We start from the raw sequence: 24329 nt of genomic DNA, 5'->3' as shown, positions 1-24329 counted from the left end.
TTGGCGATGTCCATGAGGCCAGCAAGACTGTCCCAGTCAACGGCAATACGGCGACTTAACCTATACATTTCACGAGGTGAGAGAGGCTGGACGTTCAGTTTCTCTGGAGAGATTTCAGTCTGTAGTTCTTGCATTTCTTTCTCAGTTTCGGCTTCCAGACGTAAGGCACTACGAGTTTTATAATCCTGTTTATAGAAAAGATACTTTTATTTATCCTTATATAATTGAAGAACATTGAAACTGGGGTATTTGACTATTCAGTCACAGCGGGAGGCGATTGTTCAATTTTTTTTCAATTCTTCAATTGATATCAATTTTTACACAGCGAACCCGCCTTAATTCAACATCAGACCAAAGACAAAATTTAATTATAGACGATGAAATATACCGTGGTATTTAATTGATTATCGTATTATCGGCAACATGTTAGGATCCAGAAACACTCCATTTTCTGACTGAAGTATATACAATTAATATACAACTTAACTATCAGCAGTCTACAAAATTAGCCTTTCTTAGCTACGATGACGAATATGCCGCCATTTTTAAGGTACTTTTTTTCAAAACCGTGAGCGTAAGACCTCGTAACGGCTACTGTCTTTATTTTTAGGCTGAATTTATTCTTCAAATGGTCTGTTGATTCTAAAAAAATCACTCTTCATGTTGTTATAATTTTTAAAGCCATTTGAGAGAATTGAAAGTACCCCAAAAGCGTCATCGTGAGAAAGGCTAATTGATACTTTCACATATAAAAATATGAGAAGGAACTTTGTAATGGAGGAGACAAATTACTGGCTAAGAAAGTAGTAAGCACTGAACAGACTGGAGGAATATCCTCCAAGAGTCTTAAGGCAGGGAGCTATAGAAGAAATTGAAAACAGCCCCGCATAATTATATTGAAGGGAACTGAACGAAACTAGGTGGGGCGAAAGCTTGGATAAGGCAAAGATAATTTTATAAATATTCAATACCTCGTCCAGCATAGGAAGCAATTTGTTTATTAAATCATGCCGCCCCAATTCATCAACGCATTTTCTAAAAACATCCCGATCAAAGCAATCACTGTTATTAAAGTATTTGAGAACTTCTTCCGCTTTGGAAGGAGAATCAGGGTATTTCGTGAAGTTGGTTCTGATCTCTTCGCGTTTTTCATAAGGAATATCCATGAGCCCGGCAAGACTGTCCCAATCCATTGCAACCATACGGCTCACCCTCGTTATTTCCTCCATGGTAAGTTTTGTCATTCGGTGGACAACTAAAAAGAGATGAACTGGTTGATTTTTCATATCATTAACAGCTTGGTTGCATGTATTCACCCAAAAATTCTACATGCCGCGTATTGGGCTCATTAAACATCAATTTAATGTTGGCAAATCTCAAAACCATATGTACATGTCGGGAAAAGCATCACAAAATCAGTAGTGAAATTTGTAATAAATTTGTGTTTGTTATATTCAGCTAGAACTCCCGGTCTATTAATTAAATATTAAAGAATATTAATTAAAACTAATTTTGGACGATTGTTTGTGGAAACACCACGTGAATTTAGTTTTGTACTGATAATGCATTGTGTTTTTTATGGGAAAGCAAGTGCGTTAATAACGTAGTTGTCCAATTACATCCTCCATCCAATAATGAATATATAAACTTTAAAAATGTACCTTCTGGTTCATTGTCCGGTTTATCAGGTGGGGCTGAAATGAATTGTAAAAAGGTATAATTAGAGTGATGTTGCATGAGGAAAGATCAATTATATATTTCTCTAGAGCGTGTTGTTTCTAGAGCATGATAGGGAAAACGGTGGGATGACAGATGACAATTCGTTTTGTTATTTGCTTTTGTTCTTAATCATGCAGACAGCTAGTATATAAGATTCTGGAATGCAAGGATTCCTTTTTTTATATACCTTTTCTCATTAAGTACTCCCGTGTAGCAATTGTCAAAAACTCTCTCTGAAGAACAAACAGCGCCTCGCTGATGGCTGTGATAAGACGGTCAAAATCCCATTTGTTTGTATCGTAGTTACTGATCAAGAACATTTCTTCTTCGCTGGAAATTAAATCCTTTGTAGTTTCATAGAGCTGCCTTCGAATATATTTCAGGCTTTTATTTTCGTCAAAATTTTGCTTTCTTGATTCGTTTTGCATCTCAGTATCGATCTTCGTACGGATAAAAAAGAACGCTCTTCCTGAGGATTTCAATGCCTTTGCTAATTTCAGTTCGAATGGTGTGAATTCTGTTGATGAGATAATGAGAAACATATTGCATTCTGCCAACCCACTTTTTTCACAGATTTGAAGAATGTTTGGCGTGTCGGTACCCGGCATATCCAGGTAGCTAATGTTTGAGTTGTCAGCATGTTTATAATGGTTTGACTCAGTCGTTGTTCCAAGGACTCCAGTTTCTGCAGCGCCTTCATCATCATCTCTAAGTCTAATCAAGCAGTATAAGCTTTATTATAAAAGAAAAATATATATAACGAGTGTTCTAACTCTCGCAACATTTCCGCGTTTTTGGATCAGGCCACCCAATCACAGAAACCATTAAGTAATTGTTTTTAAGATTAAATTCCGGAAGTTTAAATACTACATAGTTCACAGAAAAACAAAAACAGTTGTCAGAACAATACAACACATTCAAATAGATAATAAAATTGGGTTTAACCAAATATATATACATTTGAAAATGACCTAAAGCGACTGTAAAATGTTTTACGAACTATGGTTCTAAAGGCCAAGGCACCTCTACTTAAGGCCCTCCGGGGCATCGTCCTAGTTTCGTTAAAAACGGGTACTTTACCCTCTTATTGCGTTGATAAATGCTGACTTCCCTACGCCAGAATCTCCTATAACTGCGAATTGTATTTTCACTTCTTTCCATTCATAAAGTTTTGCTTTTAAAAATTCTTCCACGCCAGAAATTTTATTTGCCTTGATCCACACGCGTGCATCGTCCAGACGGTGTCTAATGCGACTTCCAATTTCTAGAAAGATTTGGTAAATTGCATTCTTGGTTGAGTTGTTTCTTTGTGATATTGTATCTCGTTCATAAGTATACTTGATTATGAGTGGGATGAGGAGAGTTGGCCCGGAGGAGCGATGTGAGGGAACAGAGTTACAAAAAAGCTGCGGGTAAACGGGTACACCCGTGAGGAAGGTTTACTTTGAGTGACGTTTGTGAGGAAAGTTCAAAGTTGAACACCCTGCATGTACCAAATCACATGCATGTACAAAAAACAATATTAAATTATGTATGTTAGCAGTTGGCACATGACTCGGTGACCAACCAGTCGAAGGTTGGACGAAACTCTTTTTGCAACTTTTTGAGGGAATGGGGAGAAGTAACACACGCTTATAGGAAAATAATTTTCTCTTTTTCCTAACCCAAGTATCCGAATACAATGAATATACCTTCGTGCCTGCTAGTGACCAAATTCGACTCATCATCATCTTCATACTTGATTGCAGTTGCATCCAAGTTATTTTCCGCCAACGCCTCACTCATCATTTTAGTTGGACGAACACTCCTACGATTATAAATAAACGAGATTTAGTCATTGACTACAAATTGTTGCTTTCAAATTTTTAACAATTTGAAATTTTTTACCTCTTAGCATTTATAGCCTCCTTTGTTTTGTTGACTTCTTCGATATTCTCAATTTCAACCTTCAATCCTTCCACTTCAATTCCAACCTGCGAAAACTCTCTTTGCAAGCGCTCATTTATTCTACCACATTCGTAATCATCAACAATTTCCATAAATCTTTCGTCGGTGAAACAACGAATTATAACATGAAGGGATCCTGGTTTGAATTCATCTGTATCTTGATCTTTTCTGTCTCCACCGAATGCCTTTTTCACAGCGCTGAAGACAATTGGTTTTAACACTTTATAGCCAAGCAAAACACCAAGGGTAGTTACTCCAGTTCCCACGACAACATATCCAGCAAGTTTACATAATTTTTTTGCCACACGTATATCTGTAGTACTAATGTGGATTGCAATTTTAACCCCTTCGGACAGTTTCATTAATGATAAACTAGCATCCAGTGCACCGCTGACAGCATCTTGAGCTGTTTGTCCAGTTTCGGAAAGAGCTTCTGCCATCACAAAATTGCGCTGCTCTGGTGAACGAAGTAAACTAAAAATAAAGATCGATGCTATCTATATACATAACAAAATCCATTTCTGTTGAATGCTTTTCACAGCTATTTCTCTCTAGGGCAGCTGATCTCACTGTTTATTTTGCGGGTACAATGCAGTTAGGACAATTAGAACATTCTAGCTGCCTCGTATTTTGCGGGTATTCACAATGCAGTCCTATTAGGTTTTTCGCTCTGCGCTATTATAAACGGTATCTTGTAGTATATATATATATATATATATATATATATATATATATATATATATATATATATATATATATATATATATATATATATATATATATCGTATTGACCGTAAACATTGTAAATATTATGAATTATCTTAATTGTGTGTTGTATGGTATTTTTTATCGATCGTATATCTTGTAAATTTAACATTCGGATAAAAACATAAAACCATATTGCCTACTGCTAGAATGAACACGTAAATAAAAATCGACAGCTGTTTTTGCAAATAACAATCAGTGGCTATTGTTATTTCACAAAAGAATTGCTTCTTGAATTCCAAAACAGTACGCATGCAATCAACACCCTTCCCCTGCTCAGGAATTTCAAACGACTGTTCCCTGGAATTACCACAATCAGACAAACACAAAACCATTTTCAACTTTACATAGCTAGCTTCACGCAAAGGGGCGGGTCAAGTGAGCTTTGGTAAATTTTTATCCTACGTCGAAAATAGTGTGCTGCCTCACTGGTGCTCAACAGCAATAAACATGAATGGTTCGTTATTAAAATTGTATTGATTTTATATTTGTTGCTCATCACATTGGTCAGGCAGCTCACTTTCTTTGCACCATTAGCTGCGAACCTTGTACAAAGTGCTTTTTTGGCATGGCAGCACTCCCTCGCAATAGTAACCTCTAGTTCTAGTATACGTAGTAACATGGGGGATTTGTCAGACATGTTGTCAGACTATCAGTAATCAGTAATCAGTACATCTATCTCACGTATTTAGCAAGCTCGTGAACTGAATCATGATTTTTATTTTATTTCTTACACCGCGAAGACATTTAGCAAAAGCGAATATGATATTTATTTCATCTTGTGCACAGAAATTGACTCTCACACAAACCGATATTGAGATCACATTTCACCAAACAAACATATGCATTGCAGCCATATTTCAGTAGCATTTTCAACTTACCTGAGTTACGTATATCCGGGCTACCTTATATAATCACTAATGTTCGATGATTTGTGATATTTGATAGTTTTATCTGTCGACACTCCAGTAAGGGAGTCAAACGAAATGGTTATCTCAAAACTAAGATGCTTTAATTAGCTTTTTCCATCCCTTCTGATTGTATTATGTCTTTATTTTCCTCGCACTGCATGAGGTAATAAGAATTTCAAATGAGTTCCCGGAAGAGCTTCTTACCGTAACGAAGAAAACGTTGAAAACACAACATGGGTTCCGACTCATAGGAATTGAGTTTTAACTTTGCTTAAAATTGGGCAGCCAAATCCCTCTCAGATTATATCAATGATTAATCAAACCAGGCAGTGACACAATCAATGTATAAAAAATCGTATTATTTTAAATTCATTATACTCAGTTAAAAAGGTAAACCTACTATAATTCGTACTTTAATCCTTAGCAAAGCATTTCTACGTAAACTGAATGCAAGTTCGTGTTTTAGTCCAGTTGACTGCGGAAAACTGTAAATGTAGAAAATTCTTAGGCAGCGCCTTAGTAAATACAAAAAGATAATTATTGTCAACTTGTTAATCCATTGCTCTATACTTTGAAATTGTCTGTCATGCACCATGTATATATAACAAATGTCGATTCTTTTAATTTCTATGTAGTCATGCATTATCAGGGTATACAGCACATTCATTTCAAACATTTCTCCTGGCGTGAGGTATACGTTTAACATTATCTTTTACAAATATGCAATTATTAATCAGTTAAATATGCAAGTCTGAAGATAGGTGTGATTGTAGCTCGCAAAGTTCGTCATACTCATACCATTTTATGGCGCCCTTTAATTCTTTGAATTCAAATGCTTTTTTAGCGTAGTTTGCAGCATATTGAGAACCGTTTTGCACTGCATTGTGGGCCAAAGCCAAATTTGTGTAGACTTTAGATTTGCATCGATTTGGTTCGTCGCTTTCAGCCAGTTTCTCCGCCATATCACGAGCGCTTTCTAAAACTTCAATAGCTTTGCTTTGTTGCTTATTTTTCCTCAAACATATGCCGAGGTTGTTGAGCAGTGACACATGTTTTTTATTCGCATCAAGACCCAGTTTTTCCCGCATTTCTTTGGCTAATGTGTAATTTACCTTCGCCTTGTCGTATTCGTCGATTTTTAGATATAGATCTCCATGAGTTTTATAACCGTGCGATGTTAGCTCGTGATCACCAAAATTATCCCGGGAAAGTTTTGTAGCTTCTTTGTAATATTCTTGTGCTTGTTCCACAAAATTTCCCGTTGTAGAAATTAATTTGCATACATTTCCCAGTTGCAATAACGTGAATACCTTATCCGCCATTCCCACGGGTGTGTCAATAAGCGTGTTCCTCAGTTCTAATGATTTTTCCAGTTCTTCACGCGCTTGCTTCTGTATTTTTGAGCGTTCTTTACTTTTCTTACCCTTACAACGTTCGGATTTACGCAATAGATACCTCCCAAACAGATAATAGTAATAAGCACAAAGTGACTTGTCATGCTTTAAAACTTCATAGTGTGTTTCAAACTTTTTCTCGATTTCTTTCATCTTGGAGGTAAAAGCTTCGTCTTCTCTAATTCCAATGGTTCTGTCGCGTTCTGCTTCCGCGAGCAAACAATCAAAATTCATTTTGATTGCATGATCTTCTCTCTTTTGGGCCAGCTGCGCGCAGCTTTGTAGAAACTTGTCAACGATAGATCCTGGAATGATGGTTCTGACAAGAAGTGAAAAGAATTTCCCTGAGCAGGTGTAAATTTCACTTTCTGCGAGGCAGTTAAGGATGTTGGAGGAGTCATCGTTTTGTTGAAAACAAATCTTGAGTACATTTTGGATGTTGTGCGCTTCCTGCTTCAAAGCTTCTCTGTTGGGTTTGTAACCGTCTTTGGAGTAACTCTTTATGGTCAAATCATGTCCCAACTCAAGATAGAATTCTACCATCAACAATTTTGCACGTGTTGCTTGCTCGCGGGCTCTTTCTGCCATTTCATTTTCGCCTCTTAGTTGATCTCTTACGAAATGTTTGATCAAAAGATGAATGGAGTATCGGTTCTCGTTTTCTTGTTTAATCAAACTTCGGCGTACTAAATCGTTTCGGATACGCTTCGTATCTATAATGTCCTTCTCAATCACAAAGCTGGCGGCTTTTTCGCTGAAACTTCCATCAAATTCAGCCAAGCGCACAAACGTTTCTTTTAGGGCTTTATCCAACCTGTCGTAAGACATATTAATGGCTCGGTACACGTATTGGTTAGTCTCGGGACATTCCAAGGTCTTGAACGGTTCTTTTTCGAGATAATGCAAGAATTTAAAAGGATCTTCAAAGTCGTCAACTTGAGGTGCGGCGATGCACATGGCAAGAGGTATTTTACCACATTCTTCAGCTAATTTTTGCAAAAATTCGTCTTCGTGTACAGAGCATTGTTTTTTCAGAAGTTCCATACAAGCCTTGTCATCCATCTCCTCAACATCAACTTTTTCAACTGAAAGGCCAGGAATTTGATAGGACGATCTGGAGGTCGTAATCATCTGACAATTATCAATCTTTCCTAACAATTTGATAAAATCGTCGAAGCCTGAACGGTTGTTTTGTTCAAGCTGGTTGTCGATGTCATCCATAACAAAAATGATTTTGGTTTTGACATTTTTCAAACAGAGAACGAGCGACTGCTTTGGATCATCATATTCGTAATTTACACCGACATCAAGGCAAAGCTGCCGGACCATTTCATCAACAGTTGTTTTTGTGGTTAGTTGAGAGAAAATGACTGTTATGTTGGGGTCTTCGCTGAGTTGATGGGACACCTCGATGGCGATAGCAGTTTTACCAAAACCCGGTCCGCCATGAAGAGACACAACGGTCTTTCTTTCTTCGATAAGAAGAGAAAAGACCTCCTTTATTTCTCCCTCCCGAGCAGTGAACTTTGGCACGCGGTCAAGTAAACTTCTCGTTGGCCCTCGTTCTTTTTGTCGTTCATTCATCTTAGCGAGATTGTCACGGATTTGTCCAATACTGTTACGTATTTCATGAATATCTTCAGGAATAGCACGAAAATATTTCAGTTGTTCTTCAAAGATATTGAAATGTCTATTGATGTTTTCTTTAAGACTTTCGAAATCTGACATTCTTTGAGAACATTCGTTCAATGCAACTTCCAATTTCTTCAGTTTTCGTTCATGCTCTTCCATCTTGCTTTTGTCAGATGAACGATCGACTTTCATTTGTGTCATTTCTTCTTTAATATCATCTAGTAATTGGCGTTGCAACAGCAGGCTTTTCAGTTCACTTTCAACGATATTGGCGACTCCGTTCTTCTCTAAATTATCTAGATATTCCTTGCAATCTTTGGTTTCTTTATGAGAAAATTTTGCCTCTAAATCCTCTAGAAATTCGTTGGCAATCGAGAAACTTTGCGATTTTTTGCTGTGATCAAATTCTTGTTTCGGTGCGTGTGCCCAGGTATTTCTCACTTGAGAACGAAGTTTTCTCGCAAGTTCAATGTCTACTCTCGTTTTTCCCGGAAACGCTCCATCCTTTATCCATTCGAGAACATTAAGAAGAGATGACAGATCCGTGGATTTTGCATCTTTCACAGTAGTTTGGTTAGATCCAAGAGCCGACATGAAGAATTTCGCCACCTCCCAGGGATCTTCAGACCATTTTGCGCTGTTGCAATTCTTATGCCACGATGGGTTGCTGCCAGCTCTATGCGACTTATTAAGGTCCTGCGACCAACGTTTGCACGATACACAAAGTTCTCCAGGCTTAGTCTTTTTTCTGCAATCTTCAGGGCTTTTGCACTTGCCAACAAATGACAAATCGTGACAGAGCTTCTGGTGAAAAGCTTTAACGATTTCATCAACGTAGGTTGCTATAGGTTTCCTGATCAGGCGAATTAGTTCGCCAACAGCCAACCAATTACCATGTTCTTCGGAAATATCTATTTGGAAACCTTTGAAACACGATACGATAAAAACAATTAAAATGCATTTTCCTGGATAAATCTTTTGTGATGTTGAAGTGAAAAAAGTTGATGAATCATGCGATATGCATGGTATAAAAATGGGTTATTCGGCTTTGGCAAGCCTTGGCGATAATCTTAAGCCGCGTTTACACTTCAGGCCTAGACCTGACCTGGACAAGGTCTAGGACAAGTCCAGGTAATGCGTGCTACGTTCACACTGTCTTTGACAAAATACTTGAAAAAGACCAAAAACACGCCTAAACGGGCTAATGCTATATGGATCCTATACAAATCATACTATTTAGTTAAAAATTTGTCAGGACTATGTAAAGCTTGTTCACATTACCAAAATTTTGCTCTATAGGTCAGGTCCATGCAGGCCTGGCTATAGGCCGGATAAACAGCGTTCACATGTAGTGTAAACGCGGCTTTAGAGACTTTATTCCGGAGAGAGATAAAGAGACCCCCCACTTTCTCCCAAGTGAAAACCCCTTCTCTCCTAGTGGTCTCAATTGATTTTACCCAAGGACCAAACATGCTTAACCTACTTTTCCTGGTGTGATCTTTACTATTGCCCTCATCAGGTGAATCAATGCTTGAAGTTTCTCTTTCGTCACTCTTCTTCGCCATAACTAGACCTTCAACAATGAAAAGAATTTCTGCAGCTTATCGTATATCATAATTATACCTTATCCAGGGAATCTTTAGCAGATCAAACCACGTAAAATGCTCATTATGAATCTATCCGTAACCGAGTGAAATTTGATAGAACTTTGTCGTATAAATCTTCTAAGTTTACAGTTGTGTAGAAGTCGTTGTATAGCAAAGATACCGTTGTATATATCAATTTTAACGAATATTCTACTGGGTATATTAGCATCTGTAATAAATATCATTTAAAATAAATTGACAAGCAAGCCTTTCGTTCGAAGATGAAAGCTTTAAAATTAGCTATAAATATAGCCTAACTTGTATCCTCAAATTCGGCCGCCTGCCGTCTCTTCACCTATCATCACTTCACTTATAATTATTGCTCGATAAATTATGTATCTGTTGCAGGAATTTTAAGCTATAAACATGGTCAGAAAAAAACGCTTTATGTTTTTAATGTTTGTTTGAAATAGCAAAGTTAAGTATATAAACACATTGCAACTCCCCATTGCACTTCTCTCATCATTATTCCTGGATGTATTGAGAATATTTTACCCTGTCCCTGCATGTCTGTCTTCTTCGCCAGACAGCAAAACATTGCATTTCAAAACTCAAATATATACAAAGCAAACAAGCTCGAACATAGTTTAGGGTTTTTCACAAGAATAGACATTTTCGTTTGAACTAGAATGAACAGAATATTCTCATATCGTCACCGATAGCAAGATTCTCCCGCCGGTGACAGCAACTGAGTCGTCTGAAATATCATACGATTGTTGCTATATTAAATCATTATATATGTACATGCCTGACTAGATATATAATTACACCAAGATGCTTGCATATATTTGCTCTTACCTCAGTTATCTGAACAAAATACGACGTTGTACAGTTTATAAAAACTTCAGGGAACTTGAGTTTTAATGTGAAATGAGTTGCGAGTTAGTGCATTTTATCTGTATCATAATTTTGTTTTCGTCAATAATCTGTCTCTCAAGAATAAACAGCTCCAAGTTTCCTGCCCACACAGCAGGTGTTAAAAATTTTTAATGAGTTCCTGGAATAACCAGTTTTACTTCGTCTTAAACCATTTGTCGCTGTAAATAGCAAGGTTACATCTAGTATTGCGTATTTTTGTCCTCTTTGTCCATGCCCATTAAGTATTTAAAGGGGCCCGGTACACATTCAGCTGAGACATCGACAATACGTCGACCTAATCAGAACATTTCACGAGGGGAAAGAGGCTGAACGTTCATCTCTGGAGGGGTTTCGTGTTGTGTTAGTAATTGCTGTATTTCATCCGCTTCACCACCTAATTCAGATGCTTCAGTCATGCAGTTGAATATCATTTTAGGGTGACGAAGCCAAAAGTTAATTCGTTTATATACTAGGAGAAACCAACGGAATTAATCTCTTATACACACAAAGTTCAATCTCATGTTTCGCAACTTACCGATGCAGACAAGCTTTTTGAGATCTAAGTAATATATATTTCAGCTTACCTGGCTTTAATAGAGCCGACCAATATAATCAGTAGACCATCAGTTGATGTACGGTGTGTGTACTGTTTTCTCCTTACCAACGCTAGGAAGTACGTTGCTTCGAAGTTGAAACATTTTCACCGATATTTCATGATCTGGCCTGCAAGTTTTTTTTTGCTGTTTGAATGGTGTTTTTACCGCACAGCATGTGGTAATAAGGGTTATGAAATGAGAAACTTCCCCCGTATTTTAATGACTGAATAGCTTCTGGGCCGGTTTGTACGGTTGTACGGATGACGGGCAGCGCTGTTCGACGCTGAATCATTCCACTTTTGAAGTCAGGTCAAACAGTTTACCACAATTAAGCCTCGGATTCAAGATGCGCTAGAATATTTCTTACATCAGGCCGTTTTTAAAGGATGATCATAATATTCTTCTATCTGATTTGCAAAAATAGGGTGTAAGGCCTGTTTTGTTGCCGTGCATGGTTAGCGTCGTACGTATCTCTCTCAACGTCAACAAAGGGTTAAGTTTGATAATGAATTGTCCAAGTTTGGACAAGATAAATTGCTAAGATTAATCATCTGACTGATTTTGCAGTGACTGACAATTCAACTAATTCAGAACTAGTTTCAATGTGTATCGATGACACTACGCTTTCGGAATCCTGAATGTAGCCAATCATAAATGGAATATTCCTATTGGAAACATGAAACTTAATATACAAAGGATATCAACGTTTGTCGCGAACAAAGAATGGTACTGAATATCAAAAACAAAACAAAAGAGATCATCATTGATTTTCGTGCGAGGAAATCTACAATTAAAACCATTAATTTGTACGACTTAGATGTTGAAAAGGTGCCGTCATTCAAACTGCTTGGCATATGGCTTAATACCGATTTAAAATGGAACACTAATACTGATTACATTGCAAAGAAAGCTAGTAAGCGGTACTTTTTTAAGCTTCTTAAAAGTTTTTCGTGAGGAATTCGACTCGAGAGGGAAGTTTCTCACGTGTGCGGATGGTTTTCGGGCTGAGCTAACTGCCTCGTGAGGTTGTTAACTCAACTGATAGCTCTCGTGTGCGGCCCATATCTCCTCCTACTCCCAGATCGTGCTGGAGATACAAGACAAAGAGAAACTAGATCAAATACTAAAATGTATTGTAATTTTAAATTTAGAACAGAGAGATTTAAGAACAGGCCATTAGTGTATGCCATAAACTGCTATAATCGTAGTTTAGTGAGACCCTTGAAGCTTTTTAGCTTGATTTCTAATTTTAGCCTGATTTTATTGTAATTATCTTTTTGAAAAGAAAATATTGTAAATGCATCGTATAATTAAGACTTTTGTCTTCTTCATGTATATTAGCTTTCAACAGCAATAATAATAATTATAATAATAATAAAGGGTACGTATAAACTCTGGATCGTTACAAGAATTTCCATTTTCCAGTGATGATTGTTTCAATCAGGTCGTATCTCTCTAGCTCTTTCAAGCATTCTACCAGCCTCTCACGGGAGAATTCATTCCTGTGGTTGAAAATAGATAAGATTTTCTCAGCTCGTGAACGATTGTCGCTGTAAATGACGTTGCATCTGATCTCATCTCTTTGTTCCTGGGCGACGCCTATGAGGCCAGCAAGACTGTCCCAGTCAACGGCAATACGGCGACTTAACCTGAACATTTCACGAGGGGAGAGAGGCTGGTCGTTTCCCTCTGGAACGATTTCAGTCTGTAGTTCTTGTATTTCTTCTGTTCCATCACCTTTGGATTTTCCAGTTTTCTTAACAGTTTCGGCTTTCAGACGTAAGACACTACGAGTTTTATAAACCTGTTTATAGAAAAGATACTTTTCATTATCCTTATATCATTGAAGAACATTGAAACTGGGGAATAATATCAATTGCTAATTGATACTTTCACATATAAAAACATGAGAAGGAACTTTGTACTGGAGGAGACAAATTGCTGGTTAAGAAAGTAGTGAGCACTGAACAGACTGGAGAAACTATAGGTGGGGCAAAAGCTTGGATAAGGCAAAGATTATTTTATAAATATTGAATACCTCGTCCAGCATAGGAAGCAATTCGTCTTTAAGATCACGTCGTCCCAATTCAACGAGGGATTTTGCAAGAACATCCCGATCAAAGCAATCACTGTCATTGAAATGTATGAGAATTTCTTCCGCTTTGGAAAGAGAATCAGGATATTTTGCGTGGTTGGTTCTGATCTCTTCACGTTCTTCATATGGAATATCCATGAGCCCGGCAAGACTGTCCCAATCCATTGCCACCATACGGCTCACCCTCGTTATTTCCATCTTGGTAAGTTTTGTCATTCGGTGGATAACTAAAAAGAGATGAACTGGTTGATTTTTGATATATCAACAGCTTGATTTCATGTATGCGCCCACAAATTCAACCCAGACCCATAGCGCTCATTAATCCTGGCAAATCTCAAAAACATTTAACCACAGTTTGAAAAGCATCACAAATACAAAATCCGTAAAAATTTTTAAGTTTCGCGGGCTAAATGTGATACACTTTTCTGACAATAGGAAAGCAAGTGCGTCAAATTACTTGACGTAGTTGTCAAATTACATGGTTCGTTTTAAACCACTTCCACGATAATCTCGCAATGAATGAAGCACATATGAACTTTAAAAATGTACCTTCTGATTCGTCGTTCGGTTGCTGAGCTAAAATGAATTATAAGAAAGTAAGAAGATATGTACAGAAAAGAGCACTTAATTGTTGATATGAACAAGACTGAAAGTATTTCTCGCGCCTACAGACTGATATAGAATATGTACTTTCCTGGAGGATGAGAGGGAAAATCGGTGCCTTTCGGTGGGATAATAGAAGTCAGTTTTACTGTCTGCATGAATAATTTACTCACTTTACTCAATGTCGTGCAATTGGTTTTGTTATTTGCTTTTGCTTTTATCATGCAGACGATTTGGTTTCAAATAAATAAGCATGCTTCATAAGAGGAACGAGCCTTTCATAAGCGATAACAGTGCATTCACAGGAATAGAAATATCATGAAAAGTTGTCAAATTTATCAAAGAAAATATAATGGCGATTTAAAGTCCTGAAAAAAAACCCAAAAAAAATTCTCGCTGTAATGAACGGTACTATATAAATGAGTTACCACTTTTGATTATCCTCTCTTCGCAAATATTCAAATTTAAAATCCACAGGTTTTCGTCGGAATCTTTTTCGCATATCTTAATATTTCCTCTTGCTGGACTTTCGATTGAAACTCTTTTGAAGTGATTGACCGCAAAACCAACCGAATCCAACTGGGGCTTGTCTATTTTGAAAACAAAGGGGCTTAACTCTATTCCGGGAAAATCCAAGTGCATTTGAAGAAGACGATCAGTTCTGACACGTCTTGACCTTCCTTTATCACTTCTAACGTAGCCCTCGTTAAGATAATCTTTCAACTGTTTAATATCTCCAGCATCATCCACATATTCACTGACGAAAATGACGGCAATGTCTATTTTATTAATTAGAGGTAGTCTGCGATAAAGGGCGTACGAAAAACAGGTAAGTGAATGGTTAAGGTGATTTAAGGTCCAGGATATCTTTTTCCTTATTCGCCTTGCGCTCGTTGAAAAGGCTGCAGTGAGATAAAGAATGAAAATAATAGCCATATTTATAATTAGGCGTGTTTATATAACTGTAAAAATTAAGTAAAGTCCATAAAATAATTCAATGGTATTCAGTACGAGGGGGAGAATCTTTCTAAGAGGCCAGCCCCTTTTTGAAATATTGGAGAACATCTTGTTTTTCAGAAATATACTCATATACGGTTTCAAGCTATAAATAATACTGGTATCTCAATAAATTCCTATTTCTAGTTTGTTTTCCAAGTCTTTTGTTCATAATTAATCAAGTTTCACACTAAAGATGTTTACTCTGCTTTGTACAATCCTACATGATTAATTAGCTGTCATATGAAATATGATTCTCGAAAAAATTATATGGTTTGCTAAAATGAGCATCACGATTAATAATTTTATTCAACAGGTCCACCGGAACAGGTCCTGTTAAAGGAGCCTGCCTCAGGAACAAAAAAAGTACAAACACTTTACCTTCTGTTGTCATTTCTTTCAGCGTTCGTCGAGCGTTCCTACGACATAAGGAAGAACCTATTTGATTACCTGATTAATTCCTTTCAGCAAAACTTTTTACATTTAACTCGATCGATGCATTAAATTTACTACCTCTTTTTATATATTTCCTTCTTTGTTTTGTTCACTTCTTCGATGTTTTCAATTTTGACTTTTAATCCTTCCACTTCAATCCCAACTTGTGCAAACTCATCCTCCAAACGTGTTTTCATTTTTCCAGTTTCGTAGTCTTTGAAAATTTCCAGGAATCTCTCGTCCGTCAAACAATGAATTACAACACGAAGAGATCCTGGTGTAATTTTATCCTCTTCACCCAATGCCTTTTTCACAGCGCTCTCAACTAATGGTTTTAACACTTTATAGCCAAGCAAAACACCAAGGGTAGTTACTCCAGTTCCCACGACAGCATATCCAGCAAGTTTACATAATTCTTTTGCTACGCGTATATTTGTAGTACTAATATGGATTGCAATTTCAGCGCCCCCTTCTGGCGGTTCAGTATATCTTATTCTAGCATCCAGTGCTCCCCTGGCAACATCCTGAGCTTCCTCTCCACCTTCTGCCATTAAAAAATTACACTGGAAATAAAGTAGAAGTAAGAAATATGAAATACAAAAATACAAAATACAAAAAAATATTATATATATAACAGAAACCTTTTTTGTGAAATGCTCTTAACAAAACCAGGCAATTAATTTTGGATAAGTAGCGGTCTTGAAACATTAGGTACGATAGAAACTGAAATATCGACCCTATGGCTATGAGCAAAACGGCAGGATAAAAATACAATGAACAGTGCCTTGACTTATAAGGGTAGTCACTCCAATTCTTTTGCTACACGTTACACGTATATTTGTAGTACTAATATGGATTGTAATTTTAAACCCTTCAGGCAGTTTAGTAAACGATAAACTAGCGCCCATTGCAACGCTGACAGAGCTTCTGCGGTTCTGCCATCACATATTGGGCTGCTCTGCAGTAGCGTACGGAAGACGATAATTGGGGGGGGGGGAAGCACGTATTCATATATTCATCATGTGCAAAATTAATTCTAGATCTCTTTTTTTTTACATGTCTGTTAACATGACATGCCCCCCCCCCCAATTATCGTCTCCCGTACGCCACTGCTGCTTTGGCCTTGAACAAGATTCAAGAGGTGTAAATGCTTTTTCACGGCTATTTTTCTCTAGGACAGCCTGGTCTCACTGTTTATTTTGCGGGTATTGTTTAGGACATTCAAGCTGCGTCGTATTTTGCGGGTATTATTTATACAATGCAGTCCAATTAGGTTTTCGTTCCGCACTATTATACGTATAACATGGGGGATTTGTCAGACTATCAGTATTCAGACTGAATCAGACACATCTATCTCACGTATTTTGCAAGCTCGTGAACTGAATATGATGCCGGTATAATTTCACAATCGCACAGTGAAGACATTTAACAAAAGCGAATATAATATTTATTTATTTATTTCATCTTGTGAACAGAATGACTCTCACACAAACCGATATTGAGTCACATTTCAGCAAACAAACATTGCGGTCATATTTCACTAATTTCAGTAGCATTTTGTTACGAGATACTATAATAAGTGGTTTTTCTTGAGATTACGAAGAAGAGATCGATGTGCTAGAAAACGAGTTTGTGCATATGATCGAAGTATTGAGGAATAAAGTATTTAGCGAGCATTTCTAATATTAAACAGATCAAAGCCAGAACATGTGACAGTGTAATTTATTATCATAAGACATAACAATTTTCAGCTTACCTACCTGAATACGTATACATCCGGGCTACACTGATATTTGATGATTTGTGATATTTGATAGTTTTATCTATCGACACTCCAGTAAGGGAGTCATAATCAAACGAACTGGTTAGCTCAAAACTAAGATGGCATGCTTTAGTTTTTTGCATTCCTTCTGATTGTATTATGTCTTTATTTTCCTCGCACTGCATGGTAATAAGAATTTCAAATGAGTTCCCAGAAAAGTTTCTGGTATAGAGAAATGCATTCCTGTGAAGCGACCGTTCACCCCATCTTTTGGTAATTGGTATGACTTCAAGAGCTTTTGGGAAAAGTCACTGGAAAAACTTTTAATTTTTAAGTTGGTTCGAAGTTGAAATATTTTCAACGATGATAATTAATGATCATGCAAGTCTACAAGGACAAGGTTTTCTGCTGTTTTTACATGGTCTTTTTACCGCACAGCATGTGGTAAATAAATAAGGTTTTGAAATGACAAACTTCCCACGCTGAATAGCTTCAGGGTCGGGTTGTACGGATAACGGGCAGTGCTGTTCGCCGCTGAATCATGATATAATATTTGCAAACGACGCTCTTTAAATTTGAACGCTGATATATGTTTTTATATTGACCATTCATCGTGAATATTAGTTGTTTGTGCTAAGTGCAATAAAGTAGGAAGTATGTAAGAAATCCTGAAGAGCAATTGGGTTTAAAAAAGTGATGTTACCATAATGTATACTAAACACAAAGTTATGGAACTAATCTATAATTTCATTGTTTATGTTTTTGACCTAACTGAAATATTGCTTCCTAATGGCAAACGATGATTCGTGTAGATTATATGGAATGGTAGTAGACTGACTGTTAATTGGGACAACAATGTTCAAAACGCTAGTATAGATCCTATATGAAGTTGCCGTTGTTTACTTTAGTGTTGAACGTCCTTTGGCTTTGGGTCAACTAGTTTAATTTCGCACTCAGTCTCTGCCTCACCTAAAATTGTTCATGATTCATTTCACAAACATACACATCTACCGTCATTACTCCTTGTTCCACTGGTTCTTCTCGGCATGAAACTCCAACGTTCCCACAAAGACTGAAGACTACCATCACTACCTTCGATCTCTCGAAGGAAATAACTCATGGGCTGCCCTGTTCTCAAATGACCTTCGTGAGGCTTCGAGCCACACTCTTCCTTTCATAAGCACTTCATACAGCGACGAACGATCGGTCCACTGACTCTCGTGATATAATGGCAGATTCTCAAATACCCGTCACGTCTTGATAAAGTATGATTAGAAAAGCTTCCATCCCAGTCTTTGGTGGTTGGTATTGGTTTTGGTGAACTAACTACGACCATATCAGGAACCGAGTTAGGAAAATCTTTAAAGCTAGACGTGATCAACGGACAACGGTTACATTGTTTAATGTGATCTTTAATTTAAAGATTTTCTTCTGCGCGTGTTACATGGAAAAATGATTACTCCTGCATTACATGAAATCCTAAAACTTAGTAATAATCTATATACACTAATACAATAAATGAAGTTTTTAAAGTGAATAAGTTAATTGAAGTTTTTTCAGGCAAATAAGAAATATTCTCTGTCTCTTGAAATGTGAACTTGTCGAAATCGTCTTTAGCTCTTGTGCATGATCGCTTCCTCCAGAATCTCCACGGCCGTTGATTCCATTTGGTTCAGCAAATTACTGAGGAAACGATAAGCAACAGAGAACAACATGCTTCCCGTGATTACAGAACCAATAAACGGAGTGAAACGCGAGAGTTCCTTGACTTCTGACTCTGAACAGAAGGTTGCTATAAAGCTACCAAGTTGCTCGGGGTTTGTGATGCAAAATGTGCGAACTTTTTCCTGGTTTTGAGGCGACATTTTCCCGAATGCGGACGAATCTTTGTTGGGCAGGCCAAGCTGAGATTTGTAAAAACCCACTTCTTCTAACAACAGAGCAACATTGAGAGCTACGTTTAGCCCAGGCACTGGGACGATATCACCAGCAGTTGCCGAAACTGCCACCATCCAAATTCGACCTGAATTACAAAAAAATATTAAAATTTAATAAAAGCATTTATAGAACCATGCATACAATGACTATACCTCGTAAAACTGCAGCTTTTCTCTTCAAGCATTCCTGAGTAATATTTGATAAGGACAGCGTTAAACTTTCTCTCTGATGAACAGGTAACGCGTCACTGATGGCTGCGATAAGACGGTCGAAATCCCATTTGTTTGTATCGTAGTTACTGATCAAGAAGATATCTTCCACGCTGGAGATTGAACGCTTCGTGGTTTCCATCAAACTACGAGTTATATTCTTTCGAATTGCTTCTAGCATATCCATTTCGCTGAATTTTTCTCTCATAGTTCTTGATTCACACAATATGTCCCGATCGATCTTAGTACGGATAAAAAAGATTTTTTCAGTCCCGATGGATTTCACTTCACTTGCTATTTCCATATCGAGTATTCTGATGCGTGTTGCTGAAAGAATGAGAAACACGTCGTATTTCTCCAACCCACATATCTTACAGAATGTTTCTAAATCGGGTAATTTGTGCGAGCTTATACTCGGCAGATATGTGAAAGTAATTTTTGAGTTGGCGGGATGTTCGTATTTGCGTGGTCTCGGAGTTGTTTCAACAGGACCAATCTCTGCAGCACCTTCATCATCGTCCTCAATTCTAATAAAGAAGTTGTGCATTTCATTGAATATGAATTAGAGCTATATGAATTATGAAACATCCTAGCTTCGATTTCTCAATTGAATTACTTATAGGTATAGTTGGGCATGCAGGAGATTGTATGACTATATGCAGGTTTAAAGGCCATAACCGGCATTAATTTAGGTCCTTTGGGGTCGCACCAAGGTTTCTGCGATTCCAGACAATTGCTCTCACAATTAAGCAGAGAGAAATGTCCACAGAAGAAGATAGGTACGTTCTGTTTCAGAGCCCCTGAGTTGCATATTTCGGGACGTTTCAGTCAGACTTGATCTTAAAATTAATAAAATTATAATAACATAACTCCAATGATCGAATCCTTCGCGAAAAACGCTCTTCTTTAGAAAAACGCCTGGCATTATTGAATTGAAATATCACTCGTTACCCTCTGATTGCGTTGATAAATGCTGATTTTCCTGCACCATGCAGATTCTCCTGAAACCCCAAATTGTATTTTCACTTCTTTCCATGCTTCAAGTTTTTCTCTCAAAAATTCTTCAACGCCAGAAATTCCATGTTCTTGGATCCATCAACGTGCCTCATCCAGGTAACTCTTCTCTAGAAGAATCGATATACAGTTACATAAACAATAATTTTTCGATGGGGCATGTGGTATTGTAATCGTTTTGTAATAGTCAGATCAATTATAATAAGTATATACTGTCGCCTATACATATAATAATTATAGACTATTCGACTTTTGTTTCTGGTCGGGCCTTATTTTATATGTTTCTGGAATTTTAGTTATTTAATTTTGTTTTGCTATACCTATACAATTTACATTTAATTGATGATTCATGGTCGCCTATAATTATAGTCTTAAGTAGACTATTAAATTTTCTATTTATTACCATATTCAGTAAGATGGACGTCCATTTCCATCGCTGTTTTTTTTTCTCCTGTCGCTATTTCACTCCTACGATAATACAAAAAGATCTGTAGGCACTAGTACGTTTGTTTCAAATTTTTATTCAACATTTTATGGATTCAATGCAATGAATCTTTTACCTCTTAGCATTTATAGCCTCCTTTGTTTTGTTCACTTCTTCGATGTTTTCAATTTCAACCTTCAATCCTTCCACCTCAATTCCAACCTGCGAGAGTTCATGTTTCAAACGTTCAGTTATTCTTCTTGATTTGTAATCTTCAAGAATTTTTAGAAATATCTCGTCTGTTGAACAACTAATAAAAACACGAAGAGACCCTGGTTCGATTTTATCCACGTTTTCTTCACCGAAGGTTTTTTTCACGGCCTCATCAAGTGATGGTTTTATCCTGTCGTAGCCGTACAAAGTACCCAGTGAAATCACTGCAGCTCCGAGGGCAACGAACCCACTAAATTTGAGCAATTCTTTTGCCACGCGTACATTTGTGGTACTAGCTTTGAATGCAATTATATAGGGGTTTTGTTCTTTTCCAAATCTTAAACTTGTTTCAAAAGCACCTTTCTCCACCCCCTGTGCTTTACTTTTGAGAGCTCCCATACTGATTAAAGTTGCGCTAGAAATATAAAGTAAGAAGTACATTAAAAACGCTTCAGATGCTACCGCAGGTGTCTATATAAAGGACCATTTTTATTTCACATAAAGACAAAAAAATATATAAACTCCGCTCCGTTAAACCAGAATTTTAATATGTAACAAATAATGCCTTGCCTTGATGTAATGGAGTTTATTTCAGCTCAATATAATTTTTGTAGTTTTCTGTTTTGTAAAATACTTTTTCCAGCAGCCGAAGTGCACCCAAGCTGCCAAGCAAGATAATAAACGAATTTGATAATATATAAATAAGGAGTGTTAATTCTTGGAACAGTTTATAGTCAGAGAAGGTGTAACTAAACCGCGCAATCGAGTAATTGAATGTGGATATGTTTTACTGTAATGCATGTGGGCTACCTTTGGCTTTGGAGGTTCAATATTTTCTAAACCAGGCACACTACGACCTTGAAGTAAAAGTCCAAATCAGTCGTAGCGAAAATTATATAGCGTAAATCATTGCATGTTCATCCATCTAAATGCTCATGCAGAAGATGTATACATCATCGATGTATATTGTTGCCTGGACATTTAGATGGAAATATAACAACTTTAAAACTATGAGACTTTCACTGACCTTGCATGCTCGTATATATACGTTTTGTTACGATGCAGTTGAAGTCGGGAAACTATTAAACACTTAGGAAGTACAATTCACCATGCATTTTGCGGTATTTTCAAGGAAGTCATACTATATATATATATATATATATATATATATATATATATATATATATATATATATATATATATATATATAAATATATAATATATATAGATATATATATATTATATAGATAATATATATATATATATATTTAACAGTTAATTTGCGAACTCGAGTCGTATATGAGCTGATAGTCGACGAGGCGCGTAGCGCCGAGTTAGCTATCGGCCATATACGACGAGAGTGAGCAGAATAACTGTTTTATTATATACACAAACTTTGTCGCCCTTTCGGTGCATTTTGGTGTGCTATTATCATCTAAGGCTTGGATTTCTATTTCACTGAACTCCTCAAATCTTTCAGCCATTTTGTTTACTTTCTCTACTAGACAGATATGAGCTAATATCTGTCTAGTAGCCAACCAATGAAATTGCAGCATACCTCATATCTGGCGCTTGTGTATATAATAAATATATATATATTATATGCTCTTTTGTTTTTAGACAATCGCACCTACTATATACGCGTATTTTGGCAGTATTTTTTAGAAATCACGTTTTTTACGAGCTTTTGGTGTGAACATCCTGACCTTCTGGGCCGGTTGTATCAAGCCTTAAACCACTGCGTATCCACGTATCCACACAAAACTTATACTTACATTTATCTTACGTCATGCATATATTTCTCATGTCTTATTAACTTATGCTTCCTATCTTACCTATTCACGCGCCTCGTTTAGAAAAACTAATTTAACTACGTATCAACGTATCCACGTATCCATGGTATTTTAAAGGCATCGCTTAAAAAATTGCGGGGTACTCTGCAATCGCTCCGCTTAAAAGGTGGATAAGTCAAAAAGAAATAACACTCTTACATCTCTCTTGAATGAGTCAACTTGAATATTATGCACTGCATGAATATGTAGTTGTAAACAGTATCTTTGAATAAGGTTAAAATATTTAGTTTGCTTGTTAAATAAAACGGCAGACTTGCTTTCTATTTTGAACTTATTCACCGTTTAAGCTAAACGGGCCTGATACAACCGGCCCCAGTATGCTATTTGACTATCCAAAAACTCCATGCAAACATATTGATGTGACTTCAAATTGCGGTATAATTTCATAATTACATAAACCTGTTATTGGACTCGACCGCGTACGGAATATGTCTGTTGCTTGCTATCTTGACTAGAATTTCCAACTCTTTCCCCTCAATTTACAGTGCAATATCTTATTGCCTTGTGTCAGGTATATAAACATTCTCATTATGACTTAAACGAATGGAGTATTCACCTACTTTTAACCAGATCTTCATTTTCCTATGGCTAAAAGCCAAGGCAAGCCAACTTTTTTATGATGCATGGAAATCATGGGTGATTGAGATAATTTTTGGCTTACCTGACTAAAATAGACCAACAACTACTGTATGATCGGTGTCTGTAATGTTCGATAATTTGTGTATATGCATGTGAACTTATTTTTTCCACACGAGCTCCCCAATGGATGAACGAAATAGCTTTCAGTTTGCGTCTTTCACTGCACAGCATGAGGTAATAAGAATTTCAAATGAGTGCTTGACTAACATTTGTCACCTGCTATTATGTTTACATGCATGATATCCGGTTGTGTGTTGTGGAAACATGCAGCCAAGCTTCCAATGTTAGGCTAGGTTTTCACGAAATCTCTTCAGTTAGATGCAGATAATATTTTTGCTAGTTTGTCGTAAATTGACGGTTTAAGAACTTTTTTAAGGATTTGAGTGAGAGTCAGCCTTGAATATTTTGAGGTTCATACACATACATACATAAATACGAAATTGCACCGTGATATATTTGTAACCAAGCACAAAGTTGACGAATATATATAGTGGGTACTGTTACAAAGGCAGCTGCAGTTTTGTCACAGATTGATAATTAAGAACATTAAATACACAAAGAATAAAAATTATTCCCAAATACTATTTCTTAAGTTTCTATAATATGCTGAAGGTTAATTAAGTCAAGTCAATTGCATGTGTTCATCTTTTTATTTTATTTTACTTCATTTCACTAAAGTA

At 36.8% G+C, this 24329-nt stretch overlaps 3 protein-coding genes across 3 annotated transcripts in view; 1 reads left to right on the top strand and 2 right to left on the bottom strand.

The window, feature by feature from the left end:
* Positions 1-24329, top strand: part of LOC114527632 (vitamin K-dependent gamma-carboxylase-like) — a 56868-nt gene that overhangs the window by 26514 nt on the left and 6025 nt on the right. The gene's annotated exons all lie outside the window — the stretch shown is intronic.
* LOC114527630 lies at positions 5781-10863 on the bottom strand. Its single transcript, XM_028549330.1, has 3 exons — positions 10813-10863; positions 9852-9941; positions 5781-9291 (listed from the first exon to the last, which is right to left on the bottom strand). The coding sequence occupies exons 2-3, from the start codon at positions 9931-9933 to the stop codon at positions 6080-6082; spliced, it is 3294 nt and encodes a 1097-aa protein (XP_028405131.1). The 5' UTR covers positions 9934-9941; positions 10813-10863; the 3' UTR covers positions 5781-6079.
* On the bottom strand, positions 12626-13831 carry LOC114527635. Its single transcript, XM_028549335.1, has 2 exons — positions 13507-13831; positions 12626-13272 (listed from the first exon to the last, which is right to left on the bottom strand). The coding sequence occupies exons 1-2, from the start codon at positions 13777-13779 to the stop codon at positions 12871-12873; spliced, it is 675 nt and encodes a 224-aa protein (XP_028405136.1). The 5' UTR covers positions 13780-13831; the 3' UTR covers positions 12626-12870.

The sequence above is a fragment of the Dendronephthya gigantea genome, unplaced genomic scaffold (genome assembly GCF_004324835.1).
Source record: "Dendronephthya gigantea isolate DGI-Jeju-01 unplaced genomic scaffold, DenGig_1.0 000045F, whole genome shotgun sequence".
NCBI classification, from domain to species: domain Eukaryota; kingdom Metazoa; phylum Cnidaria; class Anthozoa; order Malacalcyonacea; family Nephtheidae; genus Dendronephthya; species Dendronephthya gigantea.
Note: the sequence above shows the minus strand (reverse complement) of the source record. Positions and strands in the feature narration are given on the sequence as shown.